A 23,267-nucleotide genomic window follows, 5' to 3' on the forward strand; every position below is an offset into this window, starting at 1 on the left:
TATATATTATTATTATAATTTATATATATATATATATATTAAATATATTTAAAATTATAATAAATATATATTTTAAATATATAAGAGTTATATATTTAAAAATATTAATAAATAATTACAAAATTATAAATGAAATATTATATGATAATATTTCAATATAAAAATAAAATAATATATAAATATATATTTATAAATAAAATNGGTCTCCGTGCTACCAAGTTTTTTTCAATTATGCAGTTTTCAAATCGACGATCGGCTTCGTTAGACTTGATCTACACTATTAAAAGTATTTGAAAATTAAATTTCATAATTTTTCGCCATCATTTATCTATCAAATGAGTAGTCTAAAAATGAACGGCTGAAAATAAAAATCTCATAAAAAATAATGATAAAAAACTTGAATTTAAGATCAGAGGTATTGATTTTACTCTAAATAGTGAAAAGAATTTTCTATAAATACTTCATCAGATTTTGATTGTTTTACACCGTTAAATTCACAAACGCATCACATCTATCATTAAAATTGTTAATTTTAAGACCTTTTGATCACTAGCCAAATGATGTAAAAAAATTATAAAATTTAGTTTTCAAATACTTTTAATAATGTAGATCAAGTCTAACGAAGCCGATCGTCCATTTGGAAGCCGCATCATTGGAAAAATAATTTGGTAACACGGAGGCCTTCGTGTTGTCGATAGCCTACCAGCCTAGCTCTCTCTCTCTCTCTCTCTCTCTCTATATATATATATATAATGAGAGGGAGGTCCACTGTGGACCTCCGCTCATGTGGTCCACGAGGCTGAAGCTGTCTCGTGGACCGCGCACGTCCGCTGCTCCCTTCCGCACCAAACGTCGCGCTTTTTCCTTCGCGCTTTTCGTTTTCCGTCGCTCCCCCGCGGAAAACAAAATGGAGGATTTTTTCCAAATATGTAAAACTAAGTTTCACCAAAAATTTTATTTACACCCAATCAAACACTTGAAAAATTATTTTTCAACTGAAAATTTGTTTTCAACCTATTTTTACATGGAACCAAACATCGCCTAACATTCAAAGGGAAACAACTTTTGTATGCATCGTTTATAACTTATTTCGCCATCTTTAAAGAAGACAAATAAAAAATTAGCTTAGATTTTATATTGATATATTTTCTAAAGTTACTAGAAACCAAAATCTATGTGCTGTTAGGCATATCATCATCTTTTTATATTACACTTTTTTTTTTTTGACATCTGCATCAAACCAAAAAAATATTTACATAAGGTGATAGTTTTTCTTTTCTTTTCTTATCTTTTATGTTTTGAAAGGTAAATGGTAGGTAATAGCTAGTTTAAAAATTAAATATGATTCAAACAGATTAAAAATTCTTTAGAAAATTGTCTAGATCAAGAAATCAAGATCTGATTTTCAATTTAAAAAAACCATATACTATGCTTAAGAAAATTAGTAAATTTAGAGTATTTATTTTTTCACTCCACTTAATTACAAGTAAAATTTATCAAAAATTTGTGAATTTTATTTTTCACTAACGGCACGAATCGTCCATCCAAATGTCTTAACATCAATTTTTGAGGGGAAAGAATTTTGGGCCAAAATTTATTTGTTTCTCGTGTGCGCGTGCACAATTTTTCCATTGCAACTATTTTAAGGTCCTAGATGGGGAATTTGTTACACACATTATTTTTTTTATTGAGTTAGGCATGCACAATCAATTATATGTCTACCTAGGTTTTGTTTATTCTTTTCCCCTTTTTCCTTTTTTTTTGGACTATCCTAATCATTAGGATCTACCATGGTATAGTTGTAAGGAAAATTGAGTGAATGAGGTGTTAGTGTAGATTGTAATAATGGAAGTGAGAGAATAACTTGAAGAATTAAATTAGTGAATGATTGTGTCTTTTTAGTAAAATAACTATTCTTATAAAAATATGTCTTTTTATTTGATGAAAAGACGTATTTCTTTACAAAGAGATATATTTCTTCATAAAGAGATGAATCTTTTGTAAGAGAATGTCTTTTTACTATTTATGAATGGACGTGTCCTTTTGTAAAAAGATATAATTTTAAAAATTGTGTTATTTCATCGTAACCATTCATCTCCCATAAATAGAAAATATTTAAAATCTTCAAATAATCAATCCTTTCTCCTTTCTAATTTTTCACACTGATTCTTAAAAGAGAAGTTCTTAAAGAAAAATCTTCAAAAATGTTGTTTGCAATCTTTCGATTGTCTTGTTGTATCCTGAGGGTATTTGTTAGTAATCCGGCAGCATATATTCGAGTAAGGGCAAATATCTCCTTAAAAAAAAATAATTTTACATGCCTCAAAATCATAATTTACTTAAATCTTCATTTATATTTCCCAACATGAGGTACTAGGGATTGAAAATGCTATCCATACATTCTTAGTAAGGATGTAAAATCTTATACCTCGGGATCCAAAATTTGATAAACCTTCTGGTAGTGTTTGGTTCGGGTATAATCAAAAACTAGCTATTACAGGGATAGGTACAAGTATGGGGATAAGAAAAATAGCGTTTGGATGAAAATTGGATTGTTTCCGGAGATAAAAAAAATAACGTTTGAATAGATAATATGGAATAAGAAAAATAATAAATAGTTATATATAAAAACGGAAGTGTTGGTGGGAATAGTTATTTGAGGTTATTTCAAATACCCGAGAACTACTATTTTCGGATAAAAAATTTACGTTTGGGTATAAAGGAGGATAAGGGGTTATCCCTCCCCTTATCCCCAATCCAAATACTGCCAAATCTGTGTTTTGGTGTTAGAATAAAAAAAAAGACCGGCCAAGTGGGGTGTCTTAAGTGTGAAGTTTGTACAAAAATGCTACATGTACGCCCTTTGTCGAGGTTTTGAAGTGCCATAAGACTCAAGTAAAAACAACAAAAATGAAAATCCCTCTCACAATAGCGCATCCCAAATTATCCAATGGCATAATCTTGCTGCTTAGCAACAAAAAAAGAATAGTGTGAAAGTTCCTTTTCCTTCAAGGAAAAGTCCATGGGTGGAAGTTCTAGTTGTTTGTACTTTTTACAATTGCACATAACTTTTTATTACATCTTTCACTTTACATTCACTACAACAAAATATGTTTTAGACGACGTTTTATTCTAACGTCTTTAATATTCGACATTTGCCGACACTATAATTAAGCGTCGCCAATAAACATATTTTTATCAAATATTTATAAAAAATTTTCAACGCTATATTAAAACGTCGGCATATTTATCCCGACATGTTTATTTAGCGATTCTTTATTCGACGCTTTTACAAGCGTCGGGATTATTTTTGCCAACGCTTTAAAGCGTCACTATTTATTGTTTAAAGTGTCCTTAAATGTAAGATTTTTTGTAGTGATTTGGCATCTAGTCGCCAGAATAGTACTCAAGTGCTAGAATTACAACCAAAGTTGATTTCTGCTGTTGGTTAAAAATACTACCCATATGTGATATAAAGACTCTTAATTAGCTCATACATAAAATCTAATAGAAAAGCTTTCTTTATACGTGACAGATACTCCGGACGAAATTTTTGGTGCTCCACTAATCTCGTCGAGCCAAATGGAGCAGTAGAGATCTCATCATCATCATTTCAGTGTAAAAAAAGATACAAAAATAATTTAATAATATTTAGTTTCATATGTCACTATTCTTATATCTAAGACGCTTTTACGGAAAAACTTTTCTGTGGTCCAAGATAAGGTCGCTGATTAGGTGCACCCTCATACAATGGTATCCTGTACTCGAACAGATTTCGCTGCTTAATTATTAGAACACATTTGAGTTATCCAAATAATTATTAATTCGTGAGCCGTATGTAAGAATTTTCTGTACACAACAAATTTATAGAGAAAATAGTGCCCTTCCAAAATGCTACATGGATTTACAACCAAACATTTTGCATCAAAGTTTTTGCTTTCATGGAAAACATTGATGGGTTGGTATCTATCGCTCCATCAATGATATTGCTCTTTAGTTGTCCAAGGAGCCCTTTATTAGTGTGCCACGTTTGTACTACATCATTGGATGGTACTCAGGGAGATAGTGTCCCGAGGGGTATTTTAGTCATTTCACAGCTATGGATTTGTATAGAACACAATGTGTCCCTTTGAGGGCCCATCCCCTTGGCGAGGACTGGAACAGCTGGAATATTACTTCTCATTGGAGGGTTGGGTCCAATGTGGTTCGGCCAAGTAGAGTGGGTTTGATTGGCTAAGAGATTGGGTTAGGGCCCACATTGGTCAAAATTTACTTTTCTTTTTCTTTTTTTGTTTAATTTATGGATGCCAAAAGTAGGTTGAGTTAGCCCCACTTTTGAGTTCCCCACTCGGATGGATAATTCTCGAATGTCTGGGTGCTTTTACCTATTTATCCTTTTAATTTTTTTCTTATAAATTAAGAAAAACTTCAAATAACCCCGTATGGTTTCACACTTTTTCTCACTTTACTACTCTGTCGTTGAAAGTGTATCAAGTTAGTACCCAGTGGTTTCATACTTTCTTATTTTAATATCCTGTAGTTTAAAATATATCAAGTTAGTATCATGTGGTTTCGCACTTTCTCACTTTAGTATCCTGTGGTTTAATATTTCGTTAAATTATATACAAAAAAAACTTCAGATACCCTACCTAGGTTTATCGAATATTCATTTTAGTACCCTTTAATTTTAACTTTGTCACTGATTTAACGAAAAAAATACACCGAAATGGATAATAAAAAGAAAAAATAAAACCATAGGGTACTAACTTGATACAAAAATAAAACCACATAATACTAACTTGATACATTTTAAACCACATGGTACTAAAGTGAGAAACTACGAAACCACACGGTACTATCTTGATATATTTTAAACCACAGCGTACTAAAGTAAGAAACTGTGAAACCACGTGGAGGGGGTATTTGAAGTTTTTCCTATAAATTATATTGCTGGTCGCTATTCCACTTTGGCCTTTTCTAATTTGCTGCAATAAGGGTTCGAAGCATCAACTAACTACAATTCTAATTTAAATCTTAATTTCTAAATTTAAAATTGCCATGGCATGTTAGATATCCGATTCTTCGGGAAAGAATAAAACAATTTAATAGCTTAGAATTTATATTATAACTTAAAGTATTTTGCTATTATTGCTACAGTAGTTTTGGTACTAATATGATACACATAAGAATCGTACATGTGAGAACAAAAATTCTTCTTTTGAAGCATGATATAACGAGGGCAAAATTAAATGATGTCCCTAACGCACCGTGTCGTGAATCACAATTTTTTTTTTTTTTAATTTCCGTTTCATTTTACAGTTTAACTTTTAATAATAATAATAATAATTAAGTTGGATGGTTGGTTGGACAGTAGGATTTTAAGGGAGGGACATTTGTCACTGTGTTAGGTACTCCTTATATGATACTCTATAAGCAGTATCTTAAATTATTTGTACTTAATTAATCCTTGTCCTGTCCATCTTTACATATATACCCTTTGCTAATAAGCTATTTAAAATCAGCTTTTGGAACAGTTATAAAGAGAGATACTTTTAAGCTTACAGCTGAACCAAATTAAACTCCTCCTTTAATGCAACAATTGAAATAGAAATGCTAACCACATTGTGAGAGTGAACAGAGCTGGTTACAATATCAAACTCATTTTCAGAGTTACTGTTCTTTGAAGGTGAATTATGCGTGTCTAAGACAAATTTGAGGGTGAGAGACGAGTATTCGAGAGAAATCGGTTTCTGTATTCTTGTTTCAAGTTTGGGGAGTCTCGTCCCTGAAGTTTTTACTGTAGTGTTTTCAAATTGGTGTGAAGTGCTTTCGTTGTGGTGTTTACAAGTTACGGTTTGGTGTTAAATCTCGAAACCATTCGATTACCTCGCGAAGTGGTTTACCATTTATCTAGGTGTCAAGCCCCAGAAAAGTTGCAGTTTGATAGGTAATCCTGCTAAAGATCTTTTACGAGGATGATGCCACCTAAAATTTTAAGTACTGGGGAAAGAAGTTAAGAATAAGCCAAAGTGTACCATCTAATTAAGCTTTTCAAAAGCAAGAGTTATATAAAAAAAAATATTGTACGAAATTCCACCTGTCGCGATTATCTCGAAAGTTCCCCTTGTCGACCACGATTATCTGTAGGTTAATCTACACTTTGCAGACTAATCCAGTAGGTTATACATCATGCAATCCAATCATGTCTTTTACCAAAAGAAGTTTTTAAGTAAAGGGCACATCCCCTTTTGTTTAAAATTGGTTTCTCAAATGTAGCCGTGGATGTGGCATGCGTCCACATTTCTTGCATCGAACTCATCCTAAACTCTTCCACTAAAATCCATGGAGCTGGAAAGGTCGCCGCGATTCGCTCTTTGCTTTAATAGGCCCACTAATTGTGGGTCAAAAAGAGGTAATCAACTCACTTAAATTGCACCAAATCTAGAAAGATAAGTACTACCAAAATATTTGCCGCACGACGCAACAATGATGAAATCACATTGTTCTCTATATTAATTTAGTGAAACCAGTGCACAGCTTTCTTGTTCGTGAGTATTCAAAGATTCATTTTGTGAGAATAAACTTTTCTATGAGAACCGGAACGACATAACTAGTGTGACCAGAGGTTGGTGAGCGGCTTTCCACGTTGACAAGTTAGTATGGAATGCATCGCGAGATCTTTTAGCTGTCGCTCCACCGACTCGATTGATTGGGAGCCATCAACAATCTGAAACAAAGCATATAAAAGAGGAGAATCAGAGGTTGCTGGAGAGAAAAAGATTACCTAATGGTACAGTTGTAAAAATGATAGTGAAAAAGAAAACGAAAATGAAAGAAAAATACGTGTAGACATGAATCATCTTCCATGGAGCAAGTATAAAGTACCGCCAGTACAATATACGTGTAAGTACATATATGCGTACGTAATCGATAAAGAAGAGTTGGGCAACTTTGTCACTGGATGCCCAAAGGAATCAAAGTCTAAAGAAAAGTGGAGAGCTGTAAATAATCTGCTTCAGTTGGACTAATGTACAGGACAGCGCATTTGAAAGTAACTTGGATGGTGGAGAAAATAAATTCACATTTCTCAAGAATATACTATTATATCAGCTATAGGTCAAGAGCCAAACAACACCTGGCAAATCATGGTAGGAATGAAAATTAAAAGAGTAGAGAGTATATAATATACTATTAAGCCTAAATCTAAAGGTTTGGGTTAAATGGGTTCCAAGAACTGTGTCATATCCTTGGCTTATGTGGGCTTGAACTTTCGCATTGTTTCCTAAACACATCACCAAACTGCACTATACAAGTTTGGCGAAGGCACACTGTCTCATCCAGTTCCAATTCCGAGCTATAAATAGTACTTTGCCTAACTGCTGTTAAGTGAACATGTTGGATATGCGGTGGAACCCAAGCATTAACCACAATCAGTACCAGATATGGAACAGTGCTGCATAAGCAAATGTCAGATGCAACTTTACACATTGAAATATTTAAGTAGACGGCTTATGCAACAAAGCATAAAAAGTTATGCACACATAATGACCCAACTATTGGGCCAAAAACTGAAAACTCTGGTTCCTTGGGCATGACATTCTTCTTTCGCAGACCATTATGAGGAAAATCCTTACAAGTGAGCTAGATGACACTTCTATTGAGAAAAGAAACACAAAATGCTGAGAAAAGATATAACTGGAAAAGATCAATAGTTGCTTAGCGATAAAAAAAGGTAATAATTTTTATTAATATATTTCAGTATCCTCCCTTTGTTCTGACAAAATTAATTTGAAGATAAATACCTCTTAAGTAATACCAAGTAAATAAAAGCATTGGCTTGTCTGCTTGTGGTGTTATCGTTGTTTAGCAGCTGTAGCTTTCCTAATTTCTTAATAATGAAAGTGTCTTGAACAATAGACGGGCGAAAATTAATGATAATACGTCATATTGCCAATACCAGACAACAAGGAGAACTCCTAGGAAAATATCAGTACTCCACAACTATACTACTGCACAACTAAGTCTTGAGATATTGGCCCAGCATATCCACAGACAAAATTAAGAACTATTGACACCAGTAAAAGAACAGTTTTACGTCTTTATCAAATGCTATGCCACTCGCACAAGTGTAGGGTATCTAATGCATCACAGCAACATTACAGTGTCATTACTCATACAAACGGACACATAATTTAAAGACAAAATTCATAGTAGATGCAGGAGAGTAATCAAGAACTAAATGAAAGAATAGGGCACGGGCACCTCAACCCACTTATTACCTCCCAAGAAGAATCGAGGAGATTATGATAGTGCTCAGCAACTTTTCCTTGGAAATCTAGTTGTTCATATTTCTCAAGGCCATAACCTCCTCTTTCAGCTGCTTTCTGAAATAATACTTCTTTAGTGGGATCTCATCATAAATGACAAATCAGAAAATGTGATATGTTGAATAATCATGAGATGAACTGAAGACATGAATTTTCATAGTCATGATTTGGAGAACTCTAACAACTGCATATAAATAGGTAGCGCCCTCATACTGAAAATATTAAGCAAGTTGCCTAAGTGAATGTTATTTGAGAGAGAGAGATCTAATATAAAATTTGCTTCTCCTAACTCGCATATACTACATATGAAGCAGGAAAAGCAAAAAGTGCTCATTGCTAAATATTGCTAATGTTTTCAGATCCAACTCGGCTCTTACAACAAGCCAAGCTTGAATCTCTCCAGCTCATGCTTACTTGCCTCAAGTTGTTACATGGACAAACACCTAATTTTATATTTGCTGATTATTCTCTTTCATTGCAGCTTCAAGCTGTCATCTTACTGATAAACAAACTATGTAATTATATATACACATTAAAAATATTTAAAAAGTCAATTAATGTTTTCTATAAGTTGTCTTTGGCTTTCTGCGCCCAATAAGAAAGGCTTATTAAGTAATTGAAATAATTTCAGAATCAAAATCCAAGACTATGATAGAATACAATCTCTCCTTTAATTCAAGCTTCTAGGAATTGCTTCATTCAGAACAGCTAATTAATGACACAGAAAAAGGCAAGTATACTTGTATAACATTAAGAATAAGATGACATATTGGATGAGGAAAAAAGATAGTAATATACAGGATCCTAGAAACTACCTCTGGAGGTACATCAAGATATACAACTACATCTGGTGCTATTAACCCCACTTCTGGAGCCTGCAACAAGGAAACAATATTTTCTCCACATGCATCAGGCAGCTAAGAAGATAAACAAATCTCCCAAGTTTCTGATGCAGCTCACCTTACACCACTCAATATTGAGTCCTTTGGCAGCAGAAAAAGCTACCCCAGAGTAAGAATAGCGATCAACAATAAGGGTTGTTCCACTCTTTAGCTTGTTTTCCATCAAAGCTCTGCAAACCAAGAAAAAACTTAATTGGCTCTCTTATCGGCACTAAACATTTACTCTTATCTTGATTGGTAAAGTACCATTGCACTAATATGGTGCTTAAGCAGCACAAGCACATGTTCAGATGTTTACAAGAAATCCTGAATATGTTGTATATATTGCATGGCATTTAGCATCAAACCTTTTCTCCCACCGATTAGCACTGAAAAGTAAGTGGATTGTTCTATCATCTAATTGCGACTCATTTGCGAGATATGCAGAAATCATTTTGCCAACACTGGTGCTTCGGTCTGGAAATTGCCATGCCTCAACAGAAAACCCTTTTCCTTGCAAGTACGCAAGCAGATTACCACATTGTGAAGTTTTTCCACTCCGATCTAGTCCTTCTAGGACTATAAGAGAACCTCGTGAGCATCCACGGATATCATTATCCATTTCTACAGCACAAAAAGATCTCATAATGTGCCGACACGAGAGTTTTACATGACCTGAAGTTCCCAGTGATCCGGCATTCCTGCAACAATAATCAAATTGTTAACAGGAAAAGCTAGTATTCGTGTTTAATTCATTGCAGAACATTTCACAAGTAGCAAGAGTTCGTTAAAGGTTGAAATAGAGCGCTTAGGTCCTGCTCTATTGATTTAGATCTTCCGACTACTTAGAAGAAAAGCTCTTTTCTTCTTCAGAGGAAGCAAATCGATTCTTAAATGGACTAATAAGCAAGCCGAAAACATTTAGTTCCAGCAATAAACAGAATAAATTTGTCAGAAAAAAGATCGCTATTCTATGTAAAGAGTGGACCGATAGGCACAAGTCAATTCAACTTCAAATGCACTTAAGCAGAAAAGGAAATTTTCCACGACAATGATGACCGACAGCAATCACAAGAAACTACAAAATTCATGCTTATTCACTGTTCAAAATCAAAGTCTTTTCAGAGGAGGACCGGCAATAATGATAAATCGAAAGACGTACATTGCGTAAACAATTTGCTTGCATGCACAAATAAGTGAAGAACGATGAGGGGCCCAGGAAAGTATTCGCAGACGTGAAAGAACGGCCATTGACTTATCCGATCCTAGCGAAGTTGAAAGAGAGAAGGAAGAGAAGGAAAATACATCTACATAAGTTAGATGTTCACGGTAAGGCGTACACACATAACTAAATCTCTAGCAGAATAACAAAGAGTCGGATTACAAAGTATACAGCATCTCCATTTCATATTCTCTACGTTACGAGGACAAGGAGTTCAATCGAGTGCGTGAACTACACAAGTTATTGGTCTTGCTGTCTAGTCTAGCTCTATATCTTTAAAGATCGCAAATAGTCGACGATATTTCATATTGATAGGTGCTTTCTTCGGCAGTCTATTCGTAGAAAAGACATCAAAAAGATAAGACCAATTAATGCAACTCTTGCCCGAAGAGGACGGAAATTGACACTAAAATTTGAAAAGAAGCCAATCTAAAGAATAATTCAACACTATTTATTACACAATATAATTATCCCGATTTCCGTAATTTTACTTCTTCATTATTATTACTTTACATGCTTGATTTATTTCAAACTTCAAAATAAGTTGAAAGTTTCCAAATTGGAAATTCAAAACTCTAACTTGCAAATTTTTTTAAAAAAATTACATTTTTCTTAATCCTTTTTGTAAGTACAGTGCGTAAAAGAGTGGATTAGCTATAATCAAACAGATATGCGTCATATCACTTCAGATCATAAAGCAGTTTCGTGTTTTTGCTGGATCCTAGAGCATTCATAGATCAATCAACTTCGTTCTACAAATTTTATCAACTAAATCTATGAGGAGAGAATAGCATTAACATAGTAGTAGTGAGGAGAGTGTGATTACCCTCTCGTTACGTTGAGCGTATCGTAGAGAGATCGAGAGGGTGCGAGAGAAATGGGTGCGACGTCGATCGAATGGTGGGCCCGAAGAAGCGTTAGGGTTAGGGCGCGCCAACGCGAGATTCGGGAGGGAAAGGACGGATAAGGTTTTTTTTTTTGTTTTTTTGTGACTATTTAATTAATCTTTTTATTCGTTAAGTGATTTGATAACTTTTTATGTAATTTAAGCTAATTATTTAATTTAATAAATTTATAGTTATGGACCCAAATCAAATAGATTGGAAGGTTAGATAGTAAAATAAATTTTTTTAAAAATTAGATAGTTTAATTCAAAAAGGTGATACTTGAGATAAATAAATTTTATGCATTTTTATCTTGTATCTTTGCAGGTCAAAACCATATGTATGACTATATGTATAATTTGTGCAAACATTAAATAATAAATTTGTAAATCCACCACCATAAGGTCGTATAGTTTGCACATGTATTCCTCTGTATTAACTATCAGTTAAAGTTGACCTTTTTTCACAAAATAATTATTCTGCCTTAGGTAAATATTTTTTTAATATTTAATATCGTTGTTTTTCATTACATTATTTAGTTATATTTTCACATTGATTTCTGTACTAACTATAAAAGAATAATATTTCTATCTTATTCAATATTATTAAATATTTCTAATCTCTTTTAAAAAAGAGAGAAAAATAATAAATAGCTCAAAAATTACAAAGTTTTATCATTAATTATAAACCATAAAATTACTTACTAGATTTGAAATTACAATAAAACGATTTAACATTCTTTGCAAATTTTTTTTTTAAAAAAAACTCAGATTATCTGATAAATCTTATTATCAAGGTTAGCGAAGTGCAAATGTGCTAAATAACAGAGTGAATTGACTTTTATTAATATTTTAATAGTATTTAAATTGAATAGTTGTATCTTTATCTAAACTAATTACTAACGAGGGACAGTTTTGAAAGTTTATTTATTGTACATTTCATTACATTAAAGTGCTCTTTCAAAAAAATTAAAAAAATTCAGGATAAAATGGATATTTTCACTAATTCATGATAATCTATCTACAATAGATATTTGGTAGAGAGACAGAAATTAATGATGAGAACATATTTATAAGATAGTAAGTGTTTAGAGGGGGTATGAATGAAATTAACCCTTCATTAGTAATAGTTGGAACATTTAGAAAGGCAATTATGAAAAGGATAAAATCGGTATATTGGTTGCTGTTACTGTAGATTTTAATAAAAATGTGTTTTGAAGGGTATTTTTGAAAATGTTCTATATTTAGAGGAGCATTTAAGATATTTTATTTTTATAGGGGTATTCTAATAAATACATACTTTTAAAGGGGCACACAGAAAATTTTTCCTATCATATCATGTGTCGTTGGAAATAATATTCTATTTTGACTCCCTTATTCCTTATGCTGTAAAATTGCCGATTAATACCCGTACATACATGGTTACCTGATACCCACGGAGAAGCACATTACAGTACATGTTTGCTTTTGGCGGGAATCCTATTAAAAATGGGCGCATATGGATTTATTTGGATCAATATGGAATAGTCTTGTATAGATATACAAAATACAATATAAAAATTAATCCAATTTCTACCTATAATTCTGATATTACGATCAGATTGGGTACCAAAGATTCACGATTAAATCTGCTTTCTATGAATGAGATAAAAATAGAATAATCATGAGCACTTTTTTTTTTTTTTTTGAGAGATAGGTAGCATGCTATCCGCTTCGTTTATTTTATTTAGAAATAAACTTAGTTGAAAATGTGAATCAATTAGGATTCGAACTTGGGTCTCGGGTACCAACCACCAAGCCCTTTGCCACTTGCTCTAGGGACGATCGGTATCATGAGCACTATTCAGTTTTATCAAATGGGATACATCAAACTCGCATGTCCAGTGACTCATGTGTGGTATTTGAAACGCCTTCTTAGTTATATCGCGAATTTTTTAGATAAACCCCTTAAGCAATTAGAAGGCCTAGTGCCTTTCGATACAATCAAATAGATTGCCACAAACACGCCATATTCTAGGAGCCCAAACTATGTGATTGAATAAATCCTTCTCTATCTATTGGGGGTCGACGGCTCCTTCCCCTTCTTCAAACTCTGATTCGTATTTTTCATATAGAAATCTTTGATCAACGAGAGATCACTTTCTCCTCCCATTGCTTGGGAGCTCACGGTTTTATGTTCTATTTCACTCCCCAATGGGAGGTCTTTTCACCTTTCTCTCACGGTACTACTTCGCTATCGGTCACCCAGGAGTAGGGGTGTAAACAAGGCGAACACGAGCGAGCTTGTTCGGCTCGTTTATTAAACGAGCCGAACATGAGCTGGCTCATTAAAGTATCGAGCCAAAAAATTCAGCTCGTGTTCAGCTCGTTAATAAACGAGCCGAACACGAGCTGACTCACGAGCTGGCCAACGAACAATAAATTTAAAAAATATTTATATTAATATATATATATAATAAATTTATAAAATTTTATCTATTAGACTTTGATCTAATGTTAAAATATATATATAATGAATTTTTTTATAATTAAAGTTGCATTTATATTTTTATTTTGCTAAAATTAAATAATAAATATATATATCATATATAATTATTTATTTTATATAAAAAATAAATTAAATAATTATATAAAAAAATCATTATATATATTCGAGCTGTTATCAAGCCGAACACGAGCGAGCTGACTCCAGCTCGTGTTCGGCTCGTTTATTGAATGAGTTGAAAAATCCAGCTCGTGTTCGGCTCGTTTACTAAACGAGCGAGCCGATCTCGAGCTCATTTCGAGCCGAACACGAGCGGGCTCGCGAATAGCGAGCTGGATTGCCACCCCTACCCAGGAGTATTTAGCCTTGCAAGGTGGTCCTTGCTGATTCACACGGGATTCCACGTGTCCCATGTTACTTGGGTCAGAGCGTAAGCTAGTGATGCTTTCGGCTAGGTTAGAGTATTGCTTTCATACGGCAGGAGTCATTAGTTCAAATCCAATAGTAGGTAGAACTTATTAGATGGGTGAGGTGTAGATCTTACACTTCTCATGGAATGTACTTCTAGCATTACTCATAAGAAAATATGGGTCGTTAACCATAGTTAGTTAATTCGGATTCGGCAAAAATTCGGTACGGGTATAATTCGGATAAAATTCGTCTTCTAATTTTTAAATTCGTTGAAAAATACGGCTAAAAAACAGATTTGTCAATTATTTGGATACATGATTTATACGATTATTCGGATACATGATTTATACGGATATTATACGTTCACCGATTAAAAATTCGGGATTAAAAATTCGCTATTAAACCAACCGTCCCTAGAGCAAGTGGCAAAGGGCTTAATGGTTGGTACCCGAGATCCAAGTTCGAATCCTAGTTGATTCACATTTCCAGCTAAGTTGATTTCTAAATGAAATAAACGAAGCGGGTAACGTGCTACCCATCTCTCAAAAAAAAAAAAAAAAATGCTATTAAATTAATCTTTTTTTCTCTCAATATTTATGCTATTAGCATAAATATTTATATTTCTTAAGAATATAAGAATAAAGAGCTACAAAATTAAGCTAATTAAGTAAAAAAATTAACAAACTGTATTATGCCTTAAAATAAATAAATAATTAAGCAAATAAGAGATTAAGATAGTCCATAAGAGATTAAGGTTTACCTTCCTGCGTGATTATTAAAAATGTCGGTACCTATCCTCTGCAGTTGGATATTGCACAGGTAAATTTTCTTATTAAAATTAATCACCAACATTTATAGTATTTTTTGTTATTTTATTAAGAAATAATAAGATTATTCTGTTTCTTTAATGATAGACGAAATACAAACTTAATGCTGTTCTCCTAAGTGTGGAATTTGGAACTTTACTGTACCTTTACTATCCTCTCTTAGGTGTATGGAAGAGAATTTTTTGTGGCCAGGTAAAAAAAAAATAATATGAAAATAAAATTAGTTTGTATGAATATGTACAGCCAAAATTAATTTTTTTTAATTTGCAGTTCGTTATTGTTGGTATAGACGAGGTTCTTTCTCAGAAGCCGCTTCTCTGCTTTTACGGACTTATATGTGAGATTTTGTATCTCTCTTATCGCTTTTCCTTTTAATTCCACTAAGAGTGTATATATATATATTTATATATTTATATATTTGCCCTGGAACAGCATTGCCTGCCAATGGAAGTCATTCCCCAGCCGCCCCCGCCCCAGCTGCCCCGGCCAATGGAACTCATCAAATGGCATGAGTGTCAGTGTGCTGACTTTTGGCATGAAACTGCCCCCCAATAAAAACATAAACTCTGCAACACATTATTTCTTATGTTTTTTGATGCGTGCTGACTGCTAACATGAAAGAGAATTTCATTTCTAAGTAAATAATCTTGCTACTTGTGTGGATTTTTGAGTTTCTGGGACCTGTGGCAATACAGGATGCTGTTTCTTTGTTCAGAAAGTATGATATTTCTTTCTTGAGTTTTTCTGAGGATTTGGGAATAGGCATTTTCTACTGATTAGTTGCTGATTTGGAGAATTCTATTTGGATTCTTATTTTGCTGTCGTTAATTTACATTTTGGAGGAGGCCCTTACCTTGAAGGGCAACCCAATTAGTACCACATAGTCCGGGGAGATAAGAGAACCACGTATTTGGTTTGTGTTTGTCTGGAGATATATTCATACCTGGATCATGGATAGCTGGCAAAGACGTATAACTAGTGTTTGACTAAAAGGGATTCAGTTTACATTTTTCTTTTCTTTTTCGTTTTTTTTTCCTGCCACCTGCATTGTGTATGTTTAGTGGCTAGCAAACTGAATGACTTCAAAATGAGGGTACAGTATAACAGAAGCATGGACACCTTATTAGCCCTTTGCAAGTAGCAGAAAAACATCTGGTAAATCTACTTGCAGTGTAATACATTAATAACCCCTTGAATCATTTCCCTGACCTTACCTAAGTATTTACGTTTCACCATGAAGAGCCGTACCTGTTTCTGGTTTTGTAGCATTTTCTGTTCTCTTTTAGCTTGTTATAGCTATACCTTGTTCGGTGAAAATGCTTTTCAGAAAGCAGAATTTCTTACATAGGTAGATAATAAGCTTAAACATAGTTGCCGATGATGTGCTTTTCTGAGAAATTTGCCCGAGTATACTTGTTTATCTTCCTCTCTCTGTTACTGTGGCAGAGACACCAAATACAACAGGTTATTTAAGATTTCAAGTAAATTCCATTTGCTGTTTCAGATTTTGGTTGGGAGAGATGTTCGTGTAATGTAATGTGAAAGCTTGAGGAATTCGCAGTGTTTGTTTGAAACAAACACATCTGTTAGATTTATAAAAAAGAAAAAAAAAATGAAGAAAATGTTTTTCTAGTTTTGGCAGTCCCTTCCATTTTAGACTTTGGCTTGAGTGTTGATTGAGCCAAAGCGACAATTGAGCTGTACTGGATAATGTTGATTGAGCCAAAGCAGTGATTGAGCTGTAATGGATAATTAAACCTGGAGCTTGATGTTCTTGATTGGGACTTATGTAGACTCGAATGTACCAGTTTGCTATGAAGTAAAAGCAGTGTTGAGCTGTATATTTTCTTCATTTTGCCTGCATAATGTTGATTGATCCGGCTGCAATATTTCTTGGGTAGCATGTGTCTTGGGCAGTTTGGAAGTGGCTTTGCAAACTTGTTTCAGTTAATCTTAGTTTTATACACAAAATCACTCTCCAGTGAAACCAATTTTGGCCAAATCCGGCTGACTAATCTCTAAGCATGTTGCATATGTTGAGATGAGGTACCGCATTAATCTACTCTTTCTGGGCAGACTTGGAGATGCCTATTTTTTGATGAGTAATATGGTGGTGGTATAATTTTTGTGGTAATAGTTGCTTCTCTACTCTAGTGTTTTGAGGCTATGTTCAGTTATTTTTCAGAATTCTACCATCTTCTTGGTTTTGTTTCTCGATATCTGTTGTCTTTATGTTTCTGCTGCTACTGTTGACCAGGGCTCGCATAGTTCTTAACATCTTGTTGCCATTTTTCCATCTATAACAAACTTCATGAAAATTAAGCAGGCTTTGTGGCTTTCTTTTTTGGACAATTTTTTCACGCCATTTGCTAGCCTTTTTGTTTGGCTTATGCCGTTTGAAAGATTGCGTGTTTGTAGATCAGTAACAGAGTTGATATAATTAAATTTCCTTTGTCGGTTTGTACGAGATTAAATATATGTGGTGCAAAAGGCATTTGACTGTAGGGGAGGAAGGAAAAGAAAGAATGGTGAAAGGAAAACAATTTTTGTATTGGTGCTGCTGCTACTGCTTTCTCTATCATCTGCTTAGCAATAGCATTGTTGATGAAAAAGAAGCTTGATTTAAATGTACCAGGTCTTTTACATGTCTATGCTTATCCAAATTGCATTCACATACACGTAACCAGCAAATTGAACTTTTGTTTGTGTTCTCAGAATTCGTGAATAAATACAATTTTAATTTAGGTATGATATTTGCCATTTGCTGACAGAATTCAGGCGGCTTATTTTCAATTTGTTATTGTTATATATGGATAAGAAGCTGAATCTGACCATGATCAATTTATGGTACTGTAAGTAATAAATCCAGCTGCATGACTGAATCAATCAATGGACCACGTAATCCACATTTGCATAAGAGATAAATGATACAACTTAAAAAGCCAAAAAAATATGAAAAGAAAAGCGAAAAAAAAGGGGTGATGGCAATGGAAGACATAACCAAATTGTAGACAGCTACACAATGCCATTTTTTTATTCACGACATATTGACTTCTCATCAAGATGGATGGATGAGGATGAGCTCATCAAGATGCTAATTTTCCACTAATAACAACACTCGAGTTGTCTTTTCTTCGCATTATCTATTCAATAATACACTAATAGCAGTCTTACAATATTCTTAAACGAAATAAGAAGAAATCGACATACGATGGTATATGAATATAGTATAGCTCAATAATCAATAAAGACGAAAACCTCGCAAATGCACTATTACAAAGGAAAATAAATGGAAGTTACATTTTAGATACAACATTGACTAAATGTTCTTGATCATTGGGAACATCAGGAAGAACCAGAAACATGAAACAACAATGCTCAAAGCATAACATTCATAGAAACAGAATGATGAAAAGCACCAAATTGATTTTTAATGAGCTCAATTGAGAGAAACTAAAATTACAAGCTAATAGAAGCGTGTATGAATCAAATAGAATTTAATCAAACAAATTAGTATACAGAAAGTTAGCATAGAATGGGAGGCATTGGAGATCATCATAAACTGCATATTTTGTCCTAGCCTTTCATGAAGCAATAAAATTCACTGTTTGTTAAACAACAACTTATCAAAACTGCTAATAACATCATCAAACAGAAAAACAAAAGCAAACTTGATATTAGCTTGGCAAAAATTTAATCTTAATAATTGTTATATATAGCCCTCCCTCATACACTTATAGGAGTTAACCCATCTCTGAAAATCTATAAAAAGCGCAAGCTTGTATTCACCACTACTGATGGATACAAATGTCCATTCCATGCCTTCCCACGCAAGACATATCTGGCCAAGGCACTAGCTTTATTTTCTTTCATGTTCAACACCTCACAAGGAAACCAGGAGTCCTCTGAACGGCACATCTTGCTGGATCTGCTTGAACAGGAAGCAAATTCTTTGGCCGGAACCAAACTGGGGTAAAAACCTCCGATTAACTCTCCCTCCGTAATGGACAGAATTTCTGATACATCAACTCTCCACCCCCGCGGTGGCACTGTGGAGGAATGTTCCCTAGTATCATACATCACACATTGATGACGCAGCTGATGACGCAGCCTGAGTAGCAAGATACCATCGTAAAAACATACATTAACTATTTCTTGGGTGTACGCAACGGCACAAGTGAATGGCGGCAGCAGGGGGAAGCAAGAATGTCGTAGCTCCCAGCGGTTCTGCTGGAGATCCTTTAGCACCCAAATAAAAAGCCCTGAAAAATGATAATGAGCGGCGATGGAAACACAGCCTTCCATCTCCAAAATGATCGGTGCAAAACCTTCGGTACCATAATGAGACAATTCGCGTCTTCCGCAGTGGGCAACACTAGGGATGGTCGTGTATATATATTTCTCGCTGCAGACATCAACTGATAAGATCTCGTCTTCCGAAATATGACTGTGGGCCACCCAATGTATCTTCCCATCAACACAAACCGGCTTCCCGAATGGGGGCAAGAGAAGCCTACAAACTCTTCGCCATGATTCATTGCAGCCCACATCGCACACCTCCAGCACACCCGCACCGCCTGTAGCCCGCAAAGCAACATAGTTCCCCTCTCGAGGATAAGAGATTCGGAACACTTTATATCCATTGCTGGTCGAACAGAAGCCCAAGCCAACAAAGCAATAGCAATCCTCCATGGGGGGAGGAGCTGCAGGCAGTGCGACGGATTCGTCGGTGAGGGGATTGCACACGATTATCGGCTCTGCAGGATTGCGCGGAGCGAGACAGAGCAAGCCATTGCACGTGTTGCACAACTCATAATTTTGAGGAGCGCTAAGATGGTACAATGGGATATGGCCGCCCCGGCGAATCCGAGCTGGGCCCGACGATGTGACGCCCTTCTTGCTGTCGCCGAGTAGCAGAATCACAGGTTTCGGGTCCGGTCCCATCCGACTATAATGAAGACTACGGAAGTATGCATTGCTCGCCGCACTGAACCACAGCTTGGATACAAGGCCGGACCTGAGGACGGCCCTCGTCGGCAGCCGTGAAAGAATCTCTTGAATAATTTCATAAGGAGTTTCCTTCTGTTGTTGGTCCGTCGTCTCTATTCGCATTCGCTTCCGATCCGAATCCCAAACCGTCATTTTTTTTTTTTTTTGATTTGGTCCCCCTGTGAAAAGCGGAAAACCTGAGAGCGGTGGATGATCGGATAACCAGAAAATGTTGATGAGCCATCAAAAAGCAGACGTACAGTTGGATTAAAGGAACGGTAGTATATAGTTACAGTTGCAAACCTCCAAATCGTCTATGCAATTAAATGGGTCGGCGCCTCTTCTAACATAATAATACAGCGATTACCAAAGATTGATCGGGCGAATCGCAACAATAGAAAACTAAAGCGTTTTCTCAAAAAAAAAAAAAAAAAAAAAAAAAAAAAAATTTTCTCACTTGGGGGAGGGGTTGAGAATGAGGTTGGCTGTTGAAGAGCATTCGTTACCTTTTCTTCTCTTTAAAAAACTCTTTCAAAAACAAAAAAAAATCCTCGATCCTTTGCCGATCTGAGGATGGGGTTACCTTGCGTCCTTCCTCTCTTTCCCTGCTTCCGCTTTCGTCAGCTCTGGGACTCTGGAAGAGAGAGAGAGAGATACAAATAGATACTAGAAGGGAATACCCAGTAATTGTTATTGTAATATATTTATATATAGAGAGAGAGCGCGCGAGGGGAAAAGTTATTTACATAGTATCTCTTGCATTTTCCTATTCTGTTAATATATTTAATCATTATAAGGAATAAATGCCATATACATATCTATACACGGAAAGTTATTTATATAATACCTCTTGAATTTTCTAATTCTGTTAATGCTTGATCATTATAAGGAATAAATTCCATACATTCAAATTTGAGAAACTGTTAATATATTTAATCATTATAAGGTATATATATATATAAAGAGTGAGGCTACTATGCTTCTGGAAGCACGGAAGGCTCCGTGCTTCTAGGCTGTTTTCGATATTGCAACTTTCGAATTATCGATTGGCTTCGTTAAACTTGATCTAGAGTATTTAAAGTATCTAGAAAATAAATTTTGCAATTTTTTGATATCATTTGCCTAGTGATCGAAGGGACTCAAAATCAATAATTTTAATGGTCGTGGTGAGCCGTTTGCAAGTTTAACGATGTAGAAATATCCAAATCACGTAAAATTTTGATAGAAAATTCTTTATACTATATAAAACAAGATCAATATCTTTGATCTAAAATTTTAATGTCATATTATCACGTTTTGTAAGATTTTTATTTTCAGCCGTTGATTTTAAGCCCCGTAGTTCATTAGGCAAATGATATCAAAAAATTGCAAAATTTATTTTCTGGATACTTCAAATACTCTTAACGGAGCCGATCGACGATTCGAAAGTCGCAACATCAAAAACGACCTGAAAGCACGGAAGGCTTCGTGCTTCCAGAAGCATAGTAGCCTCACTCTATATATAAATATATATATACACGGAAAGTTATTTATATAATATCTCTTGAATTTTCCTATTATGTTAATATACTTACTAGTGAAGGTACCCGCGCGATGCGGCGGATCGATTTCATAGAAGTAGATGATCAATTTTCATAGAAGCGGTAAATCGAAAAGTAGTCGATAGTAGCAGAAATGAACAAATGAGAAAATATAAACAGTTAGCAATAATTGGTGGTACACAAATATACCAACAGTTAAGAACCAATAGTCAGCAGTAATAATGAACAAAGCAGCGCATTAGCAGTAAACAAAAACATATAGTTGAGGAGAAGTAAACAATGGAGCAATTGAAGAACCCCCAAACCAGATCTAAAACATCAAAACCAATCTAGTAACTTTACATTAGGTAGAAAGTGATGCATATCTGGAAGCTTGAGTGTTCTTGTTACCCAGTCATCACTTCGATCAACGGCATTGCCTGCGCCAAGATTGTCGTCCTCCACCTCTACCACCACCACGCCTGTGCCGCTGGCTCATCCACCTCGTCTTCCTCCACCGTACGATCCAACCCCTATTGCTTCGGACCCTATGCCCTCGCGCGTCACACTCGCCGCACCCACCAAAGGTTCCTCACTGATGGCGGGGAGGATGGGTCTAGCAACTCCTTTTTCGGCGACGGCAATAGCAACGACAGCCCCTTCGGTAGCAGCGGGGCGGCGGAGGGTGGGGCTCTAGCGACGGCGGAGTGGGCATGTAGGAGCGTGTCAAATCTAAAGAGAGAGAGAGAGTGAGAGAGAAAAGATGGAAGACGACATATCGTAAAATTGCATAGTAAAGAAATTAAAAATAAGAAGAATGCGAACACATTAATTATAAAATAACGGATAGGAATGTGAAAAGGTGGCAACACTTCATAGTAACAAAATAAAACTTTTGAAAGTGAAACCTATTCTAATATATAATTTAAATAAGAATATGAAAAGATGGATCAAAATAAATTCGTATACATTTGAAGGTATTGACACTATCATTATTTTATTTAATTGAATCCACAAATATAAAAAGAATCAAAGCTATTTTGTAAAATAATTTCTCTTTTTTATAGTATGAATTTTATATTCACAATTCACTCTCGATGTGTTAAAAATAAAATTATATTGTTCATATAGGGTTGTGGATTTTAATTAGGTTTTTTAAAACTTTTTTAAAAAAACCAAAAATGCCTTTTGCAATGTTCATGTCAGTTACCCTGTACTTAATGCACAATTAATATGTTTCTCAATAGTATTAATTAAGTTATTTAATAAAATCTAAGATTCATCAGTTTCATACATTTTCTTAATTTTTTATTAGCATTAGTCATTAGCATTAACCTATTCTCCCAAAATAAGAAGGGCATGCCATGTCAGCTCATGCTATTGAGCTTTCATATAGTTTTATAGAAGATAGATGTGATCACTATAAGGAAATACTCCGTATTACCCACTTTGAGAAATGCTCTCTTGATTTTCAATTATTATAAGGAATAAATTCTATAAATTGAAATTACAAGAAATTTATAGTCATAAAGATTATATAAAATATGCTAATAAAATCTGTAAAAATAAACGACATATTTATATATTTAAATCAAAGCGTCGTTGATTGGCTCAAATCAAATAAATTGAAAGATTAGATAGTAAAATAAAAATTTTGAAAAATAAAATAGTCAAATTCAAATATATTTTTTTCACTAGCACACGTTGGCTTCCGGAGCAGGG

The 23,267-nt window shown here is 34.6% G+C and overlaps 2 protein-coding genes across 7 annotated transcripts; both read right to left on the bottom strand.

Annotated features, from left to right (window-relative positions):
* LOC109723314 (thymidylate kinase-like) lies at positions 6,491 to 11,374 on the bottom strand. Of its 3 annotated transcripts, none has more exons than XM_020251646.1 (6): positions 11,257 to 11,374; positions 9,577 to 9,909; positions 9,288 to 9,399; positions 9,143 to 9,202; positions 8,280 to 8,384; positions 6,491 to 6,727 (listed from the first exon to the last, which is right to left on the bottom strand). In XM_020251646.1, the coding sequence occupies exons 2-6, from the start codon at positions 9,852 to 9,854 to the stop codon at positions 6,611 to 6,613; spliced, it is 672 nt and encodes a 223-aa protein (XP_020107235.1). In that variant the 5' UTR covers positions 9,855 to 9,909; positions 11,257 to 11,374; the 3' UTR covers positions 6,491 to 6,610. The 3 variants fall into 3 exon arrangements, with proteins under 3 accessions (XP_020107235.1, XP_020107234.1, XP_020107233.1); XM_020251645.1 differs by lacking the exon at positions 11,257 to 11,374 and adding an exon at positions 10,371 to 10,759 and having other exon boundaries at positions 9,589 to 9,909; XM_020251644.1 differs by lacking the exon at positions 11,257 to 11,374 and adding an exon at positions 10,371 to 10,757.
* On the bottom strand, positions 18,589 to 20,707 carry LOC109722792 (F-box protein At5g18160-like). 4 transcript variants are annotated; one of them, XM_020250931.1, is made up of 3 exons: positions 20,483 to 20,602; positions 20,286 to 20,368; positions 18,589 to 20,204 (listed from the first exon to the last, which is right to left on the bottom strand). In XM_020250931.1, exon 3 carries the CDS (start codon positions 20,176 to 20,178, stop codon positions 18,799 to 18,801), a length of 1,380 nt encoding a protein of 459 aa, XP_020106520.1. In that variant the 5' UTR covers positions 20,179 to 20,204; positions 20,286 to 20,368; positions 20,483 to 20,602; the 3' UTR covers positions 18,589 to 18,798. The 4 variants fall into 4 exon arrangements, with proteins under 4 accessions (XP_020106520.1, XP_020106518.1, XP_020106521.1 ...); XM_020250929.1 differs by lacking the exons at positions 20,286 to 20,368; positions 20,483 to 20,602 and adding an exon at positions 20,609 to 20,707; XM_020250932.1 differs by lacking the exon at positions 20,483 to 20,602 and having other exon boundaries at positions 18,589 to 20,222; positions 20,329 to 20,453.

This window comes from Ananas comosus, linkage group 17 (assembly GCF_001540865.1).
Source record: "Ananas comosus cultivar F153 linkage group 17, ASM154086v1, whole genome shotgun sequence".
NCBI lineage: Eukaryota > Viridiplantae > Streptophyta > Magnoliopsida > Poales > Bromeliaceae > Ananas > Ananas comosus.